The following is a 17274-nucleotide window of genomic DNA, read 5'->3' on the forward strand; positions in this document are numbered from 1 at the left end:
AAATAAATGCAAAACTTGGGAATAACTGCTTTAAAAACAAGAAGTAATCATCATATTTTCCATGTTAAATTCTTCCGACATTAAACAAAACTGGAAAAAAATGCAAAAAATAATATTTAAGATATCGTTAATTAAGTTTTAGCAACACGGATCTTAGCTTTTTAAATATTATGTCCTTCACGCTTAAAGATATTTCAAATCATGAACATGTTTTTAACTTATTCTTTTAATTTTCTTCCCACGCTGGAAACTTATTTCTTTTTAAGTGTAATTTTTGCAAAAGTAACGCTTTAAATTATACTTAATACAAATAAAGCTTAATAAAAAAACGTTTTTTTACACCATGCCTCATTAAATTTGTTTCACTATATTTATTTACGACTTTCTAAGGAAGGGAGAAAAAATCTTTTCTCCCTGCAACTCATTTGAGTGTTTGATACTTTTTTTAAGTAGGTGCCAGATGGTTTCCTTTATTAAATCTCAGTATAAAAAGGTGAAAAGGAAGCAGAGTTGAAAGAATTCATGATATTAAAATTGGAGGGGTCTGAAGACACAGAGCAGATTACGTTCTCTAACTAACATTCGTTTTTTAAAGTGAAGAAAAAAATAAATTAAAGCTTCCCAAAAAAAAATTCTTTTTTTTCATGTTCATCATCAAATTTTTAAATTTCAACTGCAGAAAAAACATTTACTCTATTACAAAGAACACCTCTTTTTAGTTGCAAAAGTTTAAAAAAAAATACGAAAATAAAATAAGTACAGCACTTATACGTTGGATATAGTACCATTGGAGCATAAATTAATTTTACTTTTTTATTGTTTCCACTAATGAAATAAAGGAGAGAAAAAATTTTAATATAAAATATAACGCTTAAAAAAAGCATATTTTATATCAAAAATAGAATCTTTTGTTGCTATGTTATTACAGCAAAAAAAGCTTTCTCATTTTTTTTAATTTCAACACATACCTTGAGGTCAATTATAAAGGCACAAAAATTTTCTTCAAAACAATTTTTCACCAGTGTATTGAACAAAAATAAAATTCAAACTTTTGAAATTCGCTTCATATCAAAACCCAGTACTATTAAACTCAAGTTTTGTACCGTGTAATATCGAACCCGTGTTGTACAATTACCGTGCTATACGAGGGACGCCTGTATATATAAGTAAAATAAATTTAAGAAAAAAATATTTTATTAGTAAACAGCAGGTTTTTTGCTCTTTTTACACGTTTGTTGCATTTTTATAAAAACTTTTAATAAGATGAAAAGTTTTTAAAAACTTTTTGTTATTTTTCACCAAAATACTTCCATTTTAAAATATTTTATTTTTGTGCATCTACGTCAGAATGTCTGCCTTCTAGTATAGGGACAATACAGAATTAACATTTTTTCAGGAATTCCAATATTATGTTGTTTTAACGGTTGAAAACTGAAGGATAATCCTTAAATCAAAAATAGGGAAAAAAGGATGTAACCAAAAGCAGCCATTTTTCACCCAAGAACAATTTTTAAAAAAGCTATCAAACTCGCAACTCAGTGCAGTTTAATGAAATTAGCCACATTTTGTTGACCAACTGATTCATAATAAAACCACCACAAATATCTAACTCCAGTTAAGGAGTTATTTTAATTCCTCCACTAAATGACATATAGATGCAAAGTTTTGTTCAAATGCATTTCCTGTCCTTCTGTGCAGTCGATTGCAGCAACACATTAGGGCCATCATCACCATCTCTCTCCTAATCTTTAGCGCTGTCATGTGCTTCGCTGCAATTCAAGCAACAATAATTGCAGTGCCATAATGTTAATTTTCCTCTTAGTATTAAAGTTCATCATGAAGGAATAAAATTTTAGACTTGATGATGACCCCGTGGTCGACTTCCAATCTTTTAATCTTAATTTTTGAAAGGTTCTTTTTTCCGCATACAAGAAATTTTTAAACCCATAAGCAAGAAGTAGGAGGCATAAGTGATTTTATTTTTCTTGGTAAAAGTTCACACGGATTTTGAAGAAAAATGAAAACACAAAATATTTTAAATTCAACACATATTCATTTGAATTATATGGGTTACTTTGCCTTTTGTGTGAGATGGTATCCACGTTTGTTCACCCCGCCCTCGAAGGACAGAACAAAACTTGCTTTTGTATGCAAAAATGAAGTTGGAAAATGAAATTTGAAAATCTGAAAAAAAAAAAAAATCTTATTTTTAGTTGAACAAGGAATAGAGAATTTGACGATTTGAACAGGAAATTGAGCCAAAGAAAAAACATACTTCTGTTGCACTGCCATCTAATGTTGCTCATTAGGGATAAAAGAAAAGGACTCTAGTGATTTTTAACAGCTGTTAAATCTTGACAAATCTAACCATCACAACAGTTTGTGTAGCCAAGCTTCACAAAATGCTCCTCAAACGTTTCTGATAATTTTCATGATCAACAAGGTAGGGTACATCTTGATCAGCATTTTAATCTAATCTTAAGCTATACTGAAGAGCCTCATCGGTCATTCTTGATTTGTAAAGTTAAAATCGCAAGCCTTAACCTAACAACCGCTTCCACACAGTTCGGTTCAGCTACAACAGTTTGTACCTTGTTTGTTGCTTGTGCGGCATTTTTTTTCTGATAAAAGAAAAGCAGTAAATGCCTATAACATTTTGTTTCCTTTTTTATTATCGAAGGCATCTAAACTGGCAAAACATTAACGCATAGAACCATTTTTGTTTTCCCAATATGGCTGAAAAGCCCTTTTCTACGATACGAACAAAAAGCATTTGCTTTTAATCGTTTGATGTTGTAAGACCTATCCTCACTCCACCTACCGAAAACTTACCTTAACTTCTAGAATACAAAATGCTGTTTAAATATATTTTAATTTTTAATAAGTATACCTTATCAGAAAATGTATTATCTTTTTGTGTTAAGTGAAGCTTTTGTTACAGCGTTTACACAAAAACACTATTTTTAGAGCATAAATATTTTGTTTAAAACAAATTATGCGTAACAATGCGTATAGGATGTACAATTTCCCTAGAGTCTGGATGAGAAAATAGAATGTTTGACGTCACATAAATGACCACAATGCCGAACACCGGCATAGAAAATGCCACAACTCAAAATGTGCGAAAAACATATCAGTTATTAAAAAATCAGTAATCCAACGTCATTAAGCACAAAAATTGCAAAAAATTGCAGACACGTGTTTTGCTGTTACAAGGAACACCTTTTTCAATGCAAAGAGGTGTGAGCTTCTGGATGAAAAGTCATCCGAGAAAAGCAACACGGTGGAACAGGAGATAGTATAAATAAAGTGGATATTTATACTATCTCCTGTTCCACCGTGTTGCTTTTCTCGGATGACTTTTCATCCAGAAGCTCACACCTCTTTGCATTGAAAAAGGTGTTAATTGTAACACCGAAACACGTGTCTGCAATTTTTTGCAATTTTTGTGCTTAATGACGTTGGATTACTGATTTTTTGAATCTTCAGCACAAAGGTATTTATTCGTTATATCAGTTATTAATTTAAAATATGCATGCAATGCTCTTTCTTGCCATAAAACTCGCACAAAGGTAGCTAACACAACTGGAGGGTGGTGGCGTAAAAACAGTATAATCAATAGTAATGCATCAATAAATTTTCTTAATTTAGAAGAACTAATTTTGAACTTTAAGTATGCATCAATAATTTAGACAACAAAAGCCCCCCCCCCCATTTTCTCTAGTGATCAGAGTAATCTGGCTGCGATGGGGAGGTCCCGGGTTCAAATCCCAGATTGGGATTGGATTTAATTTTTTTCTCCTGCCCTTATCCTTTCTTTGTGTGAACGAGTTATTGGGCTGTGAATGGTTGCCTACCCTATAAGCTTATAGCATGTGTGTACTCGTACTGTGGAAGTCAGACTTCAAATCAAATTACAGTTCAGTTGGAAAAGTGAAGCAGCGCACCCCAATTTGCCCACCTTGCTAGCACACGACAGCAACAACAAAAACTAACCAGTAAACCACAAACTATATACACTAAGTGTCCAAAACAAAGTCGCGGTCGAATTTTAAACGTTCCAAGTTTGGAAGAAGGTGATTCGACGAGTATTACAGATATTTGCACAAATATTTGCTCGATGCAAACTTAAAATGCGGGCGTTGCACTAGAAGACTGTTTAGTTCGAAGTAAGCTTGGCTGGAGTCGGTAGTTGTGTTCGAGGAAGTGATGCAACAGAGTTCAAAAAGGGGCAAAGTGTTGGCCTGTACCAAAGTGGGACAAAATGCAAAGACATAGTTGAAATTAGTGGTATAGGATTGCGAACTGTTCAACGCATTATTAAAAGGTGGAATGATGGCGGAGAAGCTACCTGTTCGCGACATCTTTGTGGTCGCAAATCCATTCTGGACGAACGTGACCGGCGTTCTCTGAAGCGATTAGTGAAGAAATGTCGCAAGAAATCGACCATTCAACTCACAGCACTCTTCAACGAGTGAAGTAAAACAATTTCCAAGCACACAATGCGACAAGAACTTCAAAAATCGGGTTTAAGAAGCTGTGTTGCAAAAAGGAAGCCACTTGTGAGTGTCATTAATCGAAGAAAGAGACTGCAATTTGCAAAAGATCATAAAAATTGGACTGTTAATGATTGAAGAAAGGGCATGTGGTCCGATGAGTCAAGATTTACGCTCTTTCAAAATGGCGGACGCGTCAGGGCTCGAAGAAAGCCACACGAAGCAATAAACCCTACATACCTCGTTTCCACTGTGCACTCTTTCGGAGACAGTGTAACGATTTGGGGTTGTTTCTGTTCATCTGGACTAGGCTCAGCTGCATTGTGCACCAACCAAATGAAGTCTGCACATTACCTTAACATCTTGGATGTGCCATCTATGGACTTTTATTTTCCTGGCGGTAGTGGTGTATTCCAAGACGATAACACCAGATTACAACGGGCTACAATTGTTAAATCTTGGTTCGATGAGCATGATGCATCATTTCAACACATGATTTGGCCATCACAAAGTTCAGACCTCAATCCAATCGAGAATCTGTGGGACGTACTCGAAAAGTCGAAAAGGATTTAAGATCACACACCACACTTCCTTCATCTATCGAACGTTTAGGAGACCTCTTGATGGAGTTTTGGACGAAAATAAAAACGGATACTCTACAAAAGTAGCCACAACGTATGAAAGCTACAATACGCGCAAAAGGTAGTCCAACCAAATATTAAGGCATGCGACTTTTTTTTGGACACGTAGTATATATATATATATATATATATATATATATATATATATATATACTGGCACGCAATGTAGTATTTGAGAGAAAATCACTAAATCACTTAAAATTACTGTTGTATAAAACCTCGATTTTCTTCTATGCTTTTTTTTTTTTGGAGTTGTGTCCCTTTCATTTGCCAGTGCGTCATATGATGATGGTTTTCTGAAATCGTTATGATAAAGTTAATAGCGCATTTTAAAGACCTACTAAATTTATTAAAATAAACTAATACAAAACACTTTTTACAATAGTATAAAATTATTCTTATCAGCTTTCAATTACATGCAGTGTAGTATAGAAGTAAATACGACTGCCATGACAGAAATAACCTCCAACGAAACAAGAAACATTTTCATTAAAAATAAAAAACAAAGGATGAAAATAAATCGCAGCTGTATCATGGCTATGAAGATATGTAAGTACGAAAACATACATTTCAGAAATCTTCTTAGGGAGAAGATTGGAAGAGCTAAATTCTCATTATGACATTTCATTTCCGAGTCGTTCAGCTGGAAAACTTGTTGTAATAAATTTTGTAAACGAAATTAAACTCGCAGATTTTCAATTTCTTTTTCCTTCAAAAGTGACTGAAATTAAATTCTATCTCCGTCTTGGATTTTCAGAAGGGGGCTTGATAAAATCTTTTGTTTCGCTTTCATTAGTACTAACGATTCGAGATTGTCAATTTATATCCGTTGACAGATAATGATTCTGACATGGGGTTCTCGACTGTTACTGTCAAAATATTAATATCTGAGCAATAAATCAAAAAGTATGAGATACGTATTTTTTAGTTTTCTTTGGAATTCACTTTAAGAGTTATTGGTTTAGAAGTTAGATACTGTGATTGACGTATTGATCAAAGCATACTGTGCAATGAAAAGTTTGTTTTAATTTCATTACATAGTTTCATTTTAAATCTTTGATTAGAATATTAAAAAAAATCCTGACATGTTACAAATTTCAAGTTTTTATTATAACGGAAACTTAAGACTAACACCAAACACTTTTTTAAGTCTTTAATAATGTTAGTATGTACTATTATTGATATTATTATTATAATTGTTTGTACTGGCGGTGTTGATGATGATAATGATGTTGTTACGATATTGTTGTTATTGTGAATGCTACCTCAAAACTACCAGAACGTTTTTTTATATATATATAACAATTCCGCTTAGGTAAAACTAATTTATTAATTTATTGCGCTAACAATATTTGTTATTTTTCAATTACATTTTTTTTCTTCTTAAAAAGTCATTTTACGTGATGTTTAGAGATATTGATTAGCCTCTATGAATTTCAGTAAATTTAAATTATTTTGGTTACTTAAAACTTTGGAGTCATTATAATAGTAGAGATTAATGCATAATGTAAAGGTTCGTATTTTGATTCTCATACAAAATTCAAGCGTATTGTCTTATTTTCTCTTCTTTATTTATTGTATTTATTTATTTATTTTTTTACTTTTATTTTTTTTTAAATTTGTTTATTCAAAACATTAAAGAAAGAACATTTAATGTATTTTTGTGTTTCGGTATTTTGATTAACTACTTCCAGATATTAAAAAATAAATTATTCCTCTATCCCAAACATGTTCTTCAAACAACGACACAAATTTGCTCCATATTTATTATTTATTATTTTCTATTTTAATGAACAATGCTTATTAGAATAATTATGTTTGAGAAACATGAAAATTTAAGACACTCCTTTGATGAAACTTGAAAACATATTTAATACTTATTTCGTGTATCCCATTAGAAAACTTTGTTGAAACACCTTCATTTTTTGGCCGCTCATTTCTTGAGCTACCAAGACTACAAGCTTATACTCGATTGTCTTTGGAGCTGGAGTTTCGGACTTTTGCTGCAGATGGAATATTACTTTACAACGGACAAACGTCAACCGGGAGTGGCGACTTCGTTTCATTAGCGATCAGAGATGGTTTTGTTGAATTCAGGTGCGTACAATATATTTTATTTTGTAGTATGAAACAGTTTCTTAAGAGTATAGCAATTGATTTTTTCAATGAAGTTTTTGTTTCACGTAGAGTCATAACTTTTTCTACATATTTTACAATAAGCCATGATGGTACCTTTACTAAATGTATATTTAACTACTAAATCATAGTATGAGATAACAATTCTTCTGATGTACCCACATGATTTGATTTTCTTACTATGGGTTCAAAATCTTAAAAAGGAAGTACGCTTCCTAAATCAGTTAAATCAGTTATGCTTCTCAAGAAATTAAAATAGGTTCTGTAAATGATATCCTTTTTTTTTTCTTTTGATTTTTCATTCTCAATATATTTGCCATTTCACAACCTCATACACTGTCCGATTTTCTTGTATAAAACTTTTCGCGAGTTTCTAAATGCGTCAGGTCGGCACTGGACATTAAGAAAGGGGGAGGGGGAATAGGAAATAAAGGAGAGTAAATTATAGGGAGATATGACGCGTAACAATTAGAGGTAAAATAAATAGATGCGTTTTGTGCCTTGCCACACAAAAAGAAAGGACGCAAATTGCAAGTGAAAATTAACATCAAAAAGGTTCAAGAGATCGTTAGTGCAAATGTGACATTGAACCTTTCAAAAGTGAAATTCCCTCTATCTATTGCATCTATATAACGTGGAAATTCTAATAAAATTTCACGCTTTGAAAAACATTTCTTTTTTTAACGCTGGGGACGCAATCATTTTTGAAGTATAATAGTATCAAAGTGATTGGCGTACAGAATACCCTACTATAAAACAGCAACACGCTTTTGTAACTGAAAGGCGGTAATTTTTAATTCTAAGGTTTAAAAACAACGTACTACAAATATAAACAAGAAAAAACATCACGTGAATGAAATATCAAGGATTTACTCACGCAACGCTTTACAAATATAAGCATGCAAATATCCGGCGGACTTAAATGCAAGCGATGAATTACTCATCTAGTATTTAATAAATATAAACACGGAAATTCCTAATAGAATTAACCACAATCGAACAAAAAAATACTTTATCACATTATATAAGTTCATATATAAATAATGTTAATTTATGTATGAACGTATTAAACGCGATCCTGGATTTATAAATCTAAACAGGAAAACATTAAATGCCATCAAATGCAATCAAGGGATTGTCCACACAACATTTGGCAAGCTAATTGTAATCAATTATTTCTCCACACATAGTTTTACAAATGGGAATGCAAGAACGCCTAGGTAAACTTGGTAAAACCAATCTTTTACTAACCCTACGCCACAAATATGTAAACGCGAAAACATCCAGTGATCGAGGATTTATCTCTAAAATATTCGCAGATCGGAAGATAAAAAGATAGAATAGGATTAAATGAGAACGAAGAGTTATTCAAACAACTGTTTGCAAATCTAAACATTAAAATATCTTTTGGTATTAAATCGTAAAAGAAACAATGCTAAACGAGTAATGATTATTAAAGCTGGGGCTACCAGAAAAAATCCTCGATTTTAGAACAATTTATTTCAGCAAAACATCATTTTCTTCATCAATTGTATTGTCATCAGTTTTGTCAAAAAATGTTTCGTAGACTATGTTAATAATATGCGACACTGCAAAAGAGTTTAACCAAATATTTTATATCCTTATCCGTTGATTTTCAAAACTCTGAATTGCATAAAAATAATAGAGAAGACTTGCATTGCGATTTTCTGTAAGATGCTAAACTTTATTTTTATTATGAATGAAATGAAAACGTAGGAAATAATAATATGCGACACTGTAAAAGAATTTAACCAAATATTTTATATTTTTATCCGTTGATCTTAAAAACTCTGAATTGCATTAAAATAACGGAGAAGACTTACCTCGAGATTTTCTGTAGGAAGCTAGACCTTATTTTTATTATGAATGAAATGAAAACGTAGGAAATTATAATAATATGCGACACTACAAAAGAATTTAACCAAATATTTTACATCCTTATCCGCTGATCTTCAGAACTCTGAATTGCATAAAAATAAAGGAGAAGACTTGCCTTGCGATTTTCTGTAAGAAGCTAGACTTTATTTTTATTATGAATGAAATGAAAACGTAGGAAAGACAAGCTATCTAAAGAGAAACTAAAACTAATCAGATCTTCATCTCGTCAGTTGTAAGATATATTGCAAAAATCCCTAAAACCTGATCTGTGGCCATGTGGTGAAAATTCCGAGTTTTGGAGAATGCGCGCGCAACAGGTTTTTCTCGTCCGGTCAAAATGACGCCCAATTTTCTGAAACTACACGGATTATGGAGTGCTGGGTTCTCGGGATTTTATTGCACTCGATTTCAGAGTTATTTTACAAAATAAATTTTCTTAATGTCGTTAAGAGTCTTAGAAAATTTTAATAAGTAAGATACCTGTCTTTTTATGAATAAATAGCACAAAATAATTATTTGATTAAGAAGCGAATGCTGTTCTTCTGTAAAGATCAAGCAATATTAAAAAATGTATATTTCATGGTTACCAAAGCCATTTTTTCATGCGAAAACATTTTGGAACTTTGGTCGCTAAGCATCGATCCGAATGATCCAAAATATTTTGCCTTGTGTGCAATAACAGCATTGATTTACTCATCAATTGTTCTCGGGCAAAGATAAAAGTTTTACTACTTTAAATAGTTAATACAATTAGGCAAGAAATGTATATTAACTAAGAGCATTTAAACAAGCATTTTGAACACTTACCAGGCCTGATCTTTTTTTTTTTTTTGTAATGTAAGTGGTGAGGTGTGGTGTATTCAACCGCAGCAATATATTTCCAGCACCTGGAACCAAAGAGGTGTAAGTGCCAAAATTAAACGCATAATGGTAATTAGTTCAAATGTTAGGGGAAACTCTCGCATTTTCCGTGCTGGTACTGGTAGGTGCTACTGTACAGCATGATTTCGAAAAATTTTTTTTAATAAAGTCTGCCTTATTTCTTGCACATTTTTTTTTAAATACAAATTAAAGTAGGTAGGCAGGTGATTTTTTTCTATACCTGTTTATACAAACAATTGACTCGTTACCGCTAGTGGTATGCATATACATATAAAAAGACATAAAATGTAAAAATTTTAAAAAGTTTGCAGTTCTGAGGTGTAAAATCACTGGCTCATCAGTTCCGAGGAAGGGCAGAAGTGCAACAAGAACTAGTTGCTTAAAAAAATAGTATACATAACGCACTCCGGCAACGAAAGTGATGCAACTCGAAATTTTGGAAACACACTAATTATTGGTTTAAAATGCAATTTTATGCTTTTTCTCGAAACAAAACTTACTCAAAATTAGCTCACTTAACTCGTGCTAGGGAGGGCATGTGTAAAAACAGTATAACCAGTAGTAACACATCATTAAAGTTTCATAATTTAGAAAAAAAGCTTCAAGTATGCATTACTAATTTAGACAGAAAAAAATTAGTTAAACATCACATCATAATTTTGACACGCATTATAATATTCGAGACTGAATCACAAAGAACGACCATAGAGTAAAACCTTGATTTTCTGCAATGCTGTCTTTTTGATTTTTTCACTTTTGGTTCCGATACGCGAAATGTTATCAAAGGTGGAATATTCAATGTACACCCTAACCTGTTTCTGTATGTTTTTTTTTGTTGTTGTTGAGTGTGTGTGCGATTTTTTTTTTTTTTTTTTTTGCGTGCGCGGTGAAAGAAAATAACTTATAAAACGGGCGGAAATTATTTATAAAACGAGTGCGAGTTTGTATCTTCCAAGTGAAGACAGGGGAATCCCGATGTGAAGTCACAGTGACCTCCCAAAAATTTCATTATTCGGGAAATCTTTCAGGAGTCGGCAAAATTATCATATCTTGGTTTATTTTGATTTGGTTTAAATATAACACTTCACGTTTTTTCTACGTGAGACTTTTTTATGCAATCCCTATTCAAAGGATTAAAAAATATATATTTGTTAACTGTTGCAAAAACAACTTTTTATAGCTACTCGTGAAGTTTCGAACATTTTTTTAATGCGATTTTTTTTATGATGTTTTAATTCATCGACAAAAAAAGGTTTGGATGTATTGACTAAAAATAAAAAATCTAACCAGCTAAATTCTTACTTTCAACAATGAACATGAATGTTATAATTACTAAAAATATATGGTTATATAAAACAAGGCCTTTAACTGTAAGTATTTCATTTTGCTCTTACACCAGCACTTTTCTCCCAAAATAGAAAATTTGAGATTTTGTCACGCATGCATGCTTTTTCTTTCAGATACAATCTCGGCAACGGCCCCGTCATACTGCGCTCTCCACAAAAGTTGCACTTGGGCAAATTCCACCGGCTTATAGCGAAGAGGTATTTGCGAGATGGAATGCTAACACTTGAAGGGCAGGAAGATGTCGCCGGCAGAAGCCAAGGATCTTTGAAGTCCTTAGACCTCGGTGAAAATTTGTTCCTGGGATACGTTCCGACGGAAAGAAGGGGGTAAGCCGGGATAATATTTCTTCGTTTTCGATAAACTGCATTTTTAAGCAAAACGCACAACTTTTTTTGATATTGTGTTAGAAAGAATACTGTTCATGGTAACTCAAAGAATTTAACAATATCGTAAGATATTGTTAAATTATTTATGTATATTGAACTATTTATAATATAAATAATTATATCATTTTTGTAGCATTAATCTTTATTTTAGTATTTTAGAATTAATTAAAATTTAATTAGATTAATATATATATATATATATATATATTAGGGTGGTCCTTATTTATATGGGAATTTTTTTTTTCGGAATTCAACAAGTGACGCCCCCTAGTTTTGTGACACTATAATAAAAAGTAACCGGTGCAAAATTTAAACTCGATCGGTCAATAATAACACGTGCCCCTAGGACGTTGAACTTTAACACTTTTGATAATTTTCTCACAAATCTTCGAGTTTTTACTTCAGGCCTCGTACATCGTTTCTCCTATGTTTGCAAAATATTTTTGCAGCGAGGTAGCACTAAAATTAATCTTTTTAATTACTTCATATCGACTAAAGATTTTATATTGAATAAGAATGAAATATTGCTTTAGAAACTTTGCCTTAATCGTAGGCTTTTCTCAATGTATCTCAATCGTGTGCATTTTTTTTTTTCCCGATAGTCTTGGATTGTGTGTAAAATACTAAATTGCTTTTGTGACTCATATTTGGTAAATTGATTGTGAAATTCTTCGATTAATTGTGCTCCTTTTTCAGTTGTATCATTCACAACTTTCAGCATTTTAACGATATCTCTTCCCTTTAAATAGCTTCCTTCATTTTGCCATGAAAAAGGATCAAATAGGAAAACATCTTTTGTTGTTATAACTTATCAAACAGTTTTATTGACTTGTAATTGATTCTATAAAGAGGAAGATCGTAACTAAGAAAGTATTCCAAATCATCTACTGTTATTTGAAATTTTTTATACAGTCATCAGACACGTCTTCCTATTCAGCAAGCATTTTTATGAAGTAGTCTTTTCCTATCTTCAAAGTTAATTCTTTCATCCAATACGGACAAAGCTACTAGTTCATCCCCTAAGTACCATAAGTGATTTATGAATTGTTCAATCACTGCTTCTGCTGCATGTTTGTCATCATTTTGTACGCTGCAGATTTTTTGGACACTAGACTTTATATTAATTTCAAAGGCCTATAATGGGTTGCTACGAAAAACTATATCTTCATACAACATTTAACTATAAAACAGCATTTACGGGCAATCTCTTCATGTAAGGTCAATTTAAATTGTTTCCTAAATATATAAATATTCAAACAATAAATTTCTTTTGCCACCCATCTGGCTCACAGATAAGCTCCAAGTTGCTGAAGCATATCCCTGTAGGAGGGACGACGTCAGCATGAAATATTATTACACGTTATGAGAATTCTTTGTAATATTTCTTAATTCCGCTTTCTACGAACAATAATATGTCATCAAAATCTTCTTTTAGAATTTAAGTGGTATGTGTAATTTTTGAATTTTGAAGCGCTTAAATAATGGAATAACCAGTCTAGAACTAAGAAGGGCAAGAACTTCTTTAAAGACACTCTGCAGTACGATTTCAAGTGCATGATGATAGCAATACAAATGCAATATATCACCGTTCAGCTTTTGCTCTAAAAAATTACATGCACAATTTATACGGCCGGTATTGTAAGCCGCTGTATAAAACACTACAGCTTGAGCAGTTAGCAATAAAGAGCAATCATCTAAGATATCATATGCAACTGAAGAAATATCTCAGAAATTCTGAGTAGCTGTTCAACATTGGAACCTGAAGCTATCATGGTAAGCCTGTCGGCGTTTTTTTCCAGTTATATCTGGATGTAGCTTTGTATCTCAGGGAATAACTAAAAAATCTAAATTTAAATTCATGAAATCTGATTTTACCTCTTGAAGATTTTCTCTTGCTCTCTTAAGGGATGTACGATTGATCATAAGGTTATTTGGATTTAAATTTACTGCATTTACATAAGCTGTTAATAAATGAGCAGCATCTTTGTCCCTAATATGGCATTTGTCTAACATTGATGAAATGCGAGCAGATCTCAATAGTTATCAAGCTTTTTTGCGTTGTGGTAGAACAGATATAGAAAAAAAGTTCAACAGGTTAGGATAGATACCCATTTCGGTTTCTAAATCTTGTGAATTGCAAGAGGAATTTGATGATAATAAAGGGCTATGTACTGAAATAGAAGACAGTTTAAAGTATAGATTTTTAGATTTTTCCGATCTGAAATTTTTTTTTAAGTTATATTTTTGATATGGAAAATAGTTTATTTTTATGGTAGGGTAATCGAGGATTTTTCAAAATTTAAATTATAAGAATGCATAAACATTTAAGTATATAACTAAATAACAGAGAATTAAAATATAATTGTTATTACTTATATTTATAGCATGGAAACCTAGTGACCCTATTTGCCACACCTATTACATACACAAAAAACATTTCTAAATCAACACCCACAAAGATTGGAGGAGGCAATTTGTTGTTGTCAAAAATCATTCATTAATGGCCTAGGTCATTCATTAATGGCCTTTAGAATACCTTGTGTCCATCTTGGTGGAAAGAAATGTTCCCCTGCCGCTTGGTTTGAAACCAACGCGGATAGCGATATGCCTGTCCCAAGGCCATTGGTGTACATGTACCTTATGTAATATGTAAAATTTTACAGAATGAAAGTAGGAGAATGGTTTGTCTGGAAGTAGCAATATCTATTGAGGTTCAAAATTACTTTAAATATGAAACCTAAGAATATTTTTGCATAAAAATGAGAAAATCCGCAATTTTTTCTTCAAAACTCAAAATTTTGCATGGATCATTTATTTGTATAATGGAACAAATTGAGGAGGCGTCGTGTAAAATACCTACAACTTCAAAAATAAGGACCACCCTAATATATATATATATATATATATATATATATATATATATATAATAATTTATAAATCATTAAATTATTTATATATATATATATATATGAACTATTGTTATTTAAGAGTTGATTACTGTTCTGACTTCAATATTTCAATTTTTCTTATCTCAATTTTACACTTAACTGGAAATTTTTGAGACATTATAAACATACATTAATAAAACACAGAGATTTTTTTATTATTATTAATTGAATTTCGATCCATATTTTCTTTATATTTCAGTTTTTAGACCAGATTTTTAACGGAATACTTGAGAATTTGAAAACCAAGGGATCACTTGAATATAAACCTTTCAAAATATTGAATCGCAGATGTTAATCATTTATTTTCAGTGTCGTATGTTACATTTTCTGTTTTTCATTTTATTTTATTTTTTTTCTCTCTTTTTGAACATGTTATTTTACGACAATTTGCTTCAGTTCTTTTATAATTAATTTTGATGCTATTACTTTACTGGATTTGAAAATACGTAAGCTGCAGATCAAAAATAGCAATCATCTCAACTTTCAGTCTTCACATTTAATTTAAATTTTAAAAAAATACAGGGAAAGTACAACCAAAAGTTAAGTCATCGATCTAAATATTGCAATTTTTTGGGCTCAAAAGTCTTTAATCACCATTATCAAGCAACATGCAAATAAACTCGTATAAGCGCTGAGTATGTCATCACACTGATACCTAAAACTATTTTAGCAAACCATTGAGAAGGTCCGCGAACTTAGGGAGCCATCTTTGAAATTCTAATGTGGTTACGATCCAATTATGACTTCATTCGCAGCTTATTCTTTGCAATAGGAAATCGGAAAAATTCCAAAATTATGAGAAATTTAATTAATACTATCGGCCCTACTTAAACAAATACTGTCGGTTCCAAGAAATATTATTCGATTAAGCGGGGATTTTTAACATTGCATCTACGGCATGCAAAATATTCGGTTCTGGGATATTTTATTCGTATAAGCGGGGTATTCGTTTATCCGTTACTCGATTAAGCGGGGGGCCGACAGTACGTTTAAAATAGCTTATCATATTGTGTAACATTTTACTGAATAAAATGTGGATAAAATTATTGAAAAAATAGCGTACATTTTTGTAATCGCTACTTATTTTAGAGCCACATGAAATATATTTTGCAATATATGAAAAAATACAGCTCCTGAAACTGCTGCATGGAATTTATCTTCCATTGAAAGAAAAAAAACACACTTACGTTAAATGACTCCCTTTTTCTTTATTGAACGTAGAATACGACAAATTTGCTCAGCTCTGTTCATGCATAAAGCTTAGGAGCATCTTGTTTTCTTTCACATAATTGATTCTGAACTACGTACACAAATTCCCTGCATGAACTCACGCACCCTCTAGCGAGTGAGCTAAATGCAAATTCTGAACAACAGCTATATTTTTCCAGACAATATTTTTCCAAATGCATTCATTTAAAAAAGTTTTTTTTTTTTTTTTTTTGTGACTGCAAAACATGTGTAAGACAGTTTCATTGTTTATATATGACTTTTTCTTTTCTTCCAAGCTACGATCGATACAAGAAGATCATTTGTCTTGTAGTTGGCCATTCTAGTAACGGAACGGGACATTTGGAAAAGTTTTTTCAGCGTGTTGTGTTTTATAAATACAAATAAAGCAAGCTAGAGATTTGATTTTTGATAGTAACAGTAAGGATCTGTCATGAGAATTCCGTCGAATATTGAAAAATATTGTTTTTAAATAAAATTATTGAAGAATATGCAATAAAATGCCCGTGACAGAACGGGACTCGTACGCCTCTACACTGTTAAAAATTTTCCGGAAAATTTACGGTAATAGTTACTGGCATCCATGTTGCCAGTAACTATTACCGTAAAAATCAAATGTTACTGTAAAATTTTACGGTTTCCTCGGTAGGCCACATGCAACCAGTTGACGCTGGGATCGCTTATTTCTCCGGTATAAATTACCGTAAAAATCAGCGATGCGTCGGCGATGCAATTTTACAGTAACAATTACCAGAAAATCTTCCTGAATTTTTAACAGTGTAGTTCGGTATTGTTCAATTATTTCCTTCAAACCATAGACTAATAATAAGAATAGACCGAGCTATGGCAACCCTTTTGCTGCTCACAAACCAAACCATGTGACTGGTGGATATCCTAGCAACAGCGGGCGTTGATCGTAGCAGACGATCAACGCCAGCGAGAAATAAAATAAATACAATTGATGGAACACGGAAGAATGATCTTTTATGAAGTCCGATTTGTGAATTTGTTATTCTAAGTTGTAAATATTTTGTTTATATAGTGAGTTTTTCGTTTAGATAGTACTGTGCATTTTCTTTATTCAATTTAAATAGCTGTCTACGCAACTAAAGATACAAGCGCCCAAAAAGAATCTGCGAACGGTAAGATTTTTACCTACAATTTCAATTTAAGGTACCGATTAGTACATTTTTGCGTTAACACAAAGCGTTTACGCCAACGCTGACGTAGCAGTTTCGAATGAAATAAAAGTTACTGAAAACTGTGATCAAAAGCTAATTACTTATGTCAAAATAATGCATAACAAAAGAAA

General features: G+C 32.0%; 1 protein-coding gene across 1 annotated transcript in view; it reads left to right on the plus strand.

Annotated features, from left to right (window-relative positions):
- LOC129225314 (agrin-like) overlaps positions 1 to 17274 on the plus strand; it is a 338344-nt gene that overhangs the window by 258776 nt on the left and 62294 nt on the right. The window contains 2 exon segments of the mRNA XM_054859904.1: positions 7036 to 7234; positions 11515 to 11727. Coding sequence (XP_054715879.1) covers positions 7036 to 7234; positions 11515 to 11727 — 412 coding nt within the window.

Source organism: Uloborus diversus, chromosome 6 (genome assembly GCF_026930045.1).
Source record: "Uloborus diversus isolate 005 chromosome 6, Udiv.v.3.1, whole genome shotgun sequence".
Lineage (NCBI taxonomy): Eukaryota > Metazoa > Arthropoda > Arachnida > Araneae > Uloboridae > Uloborus > Uloborus diversus.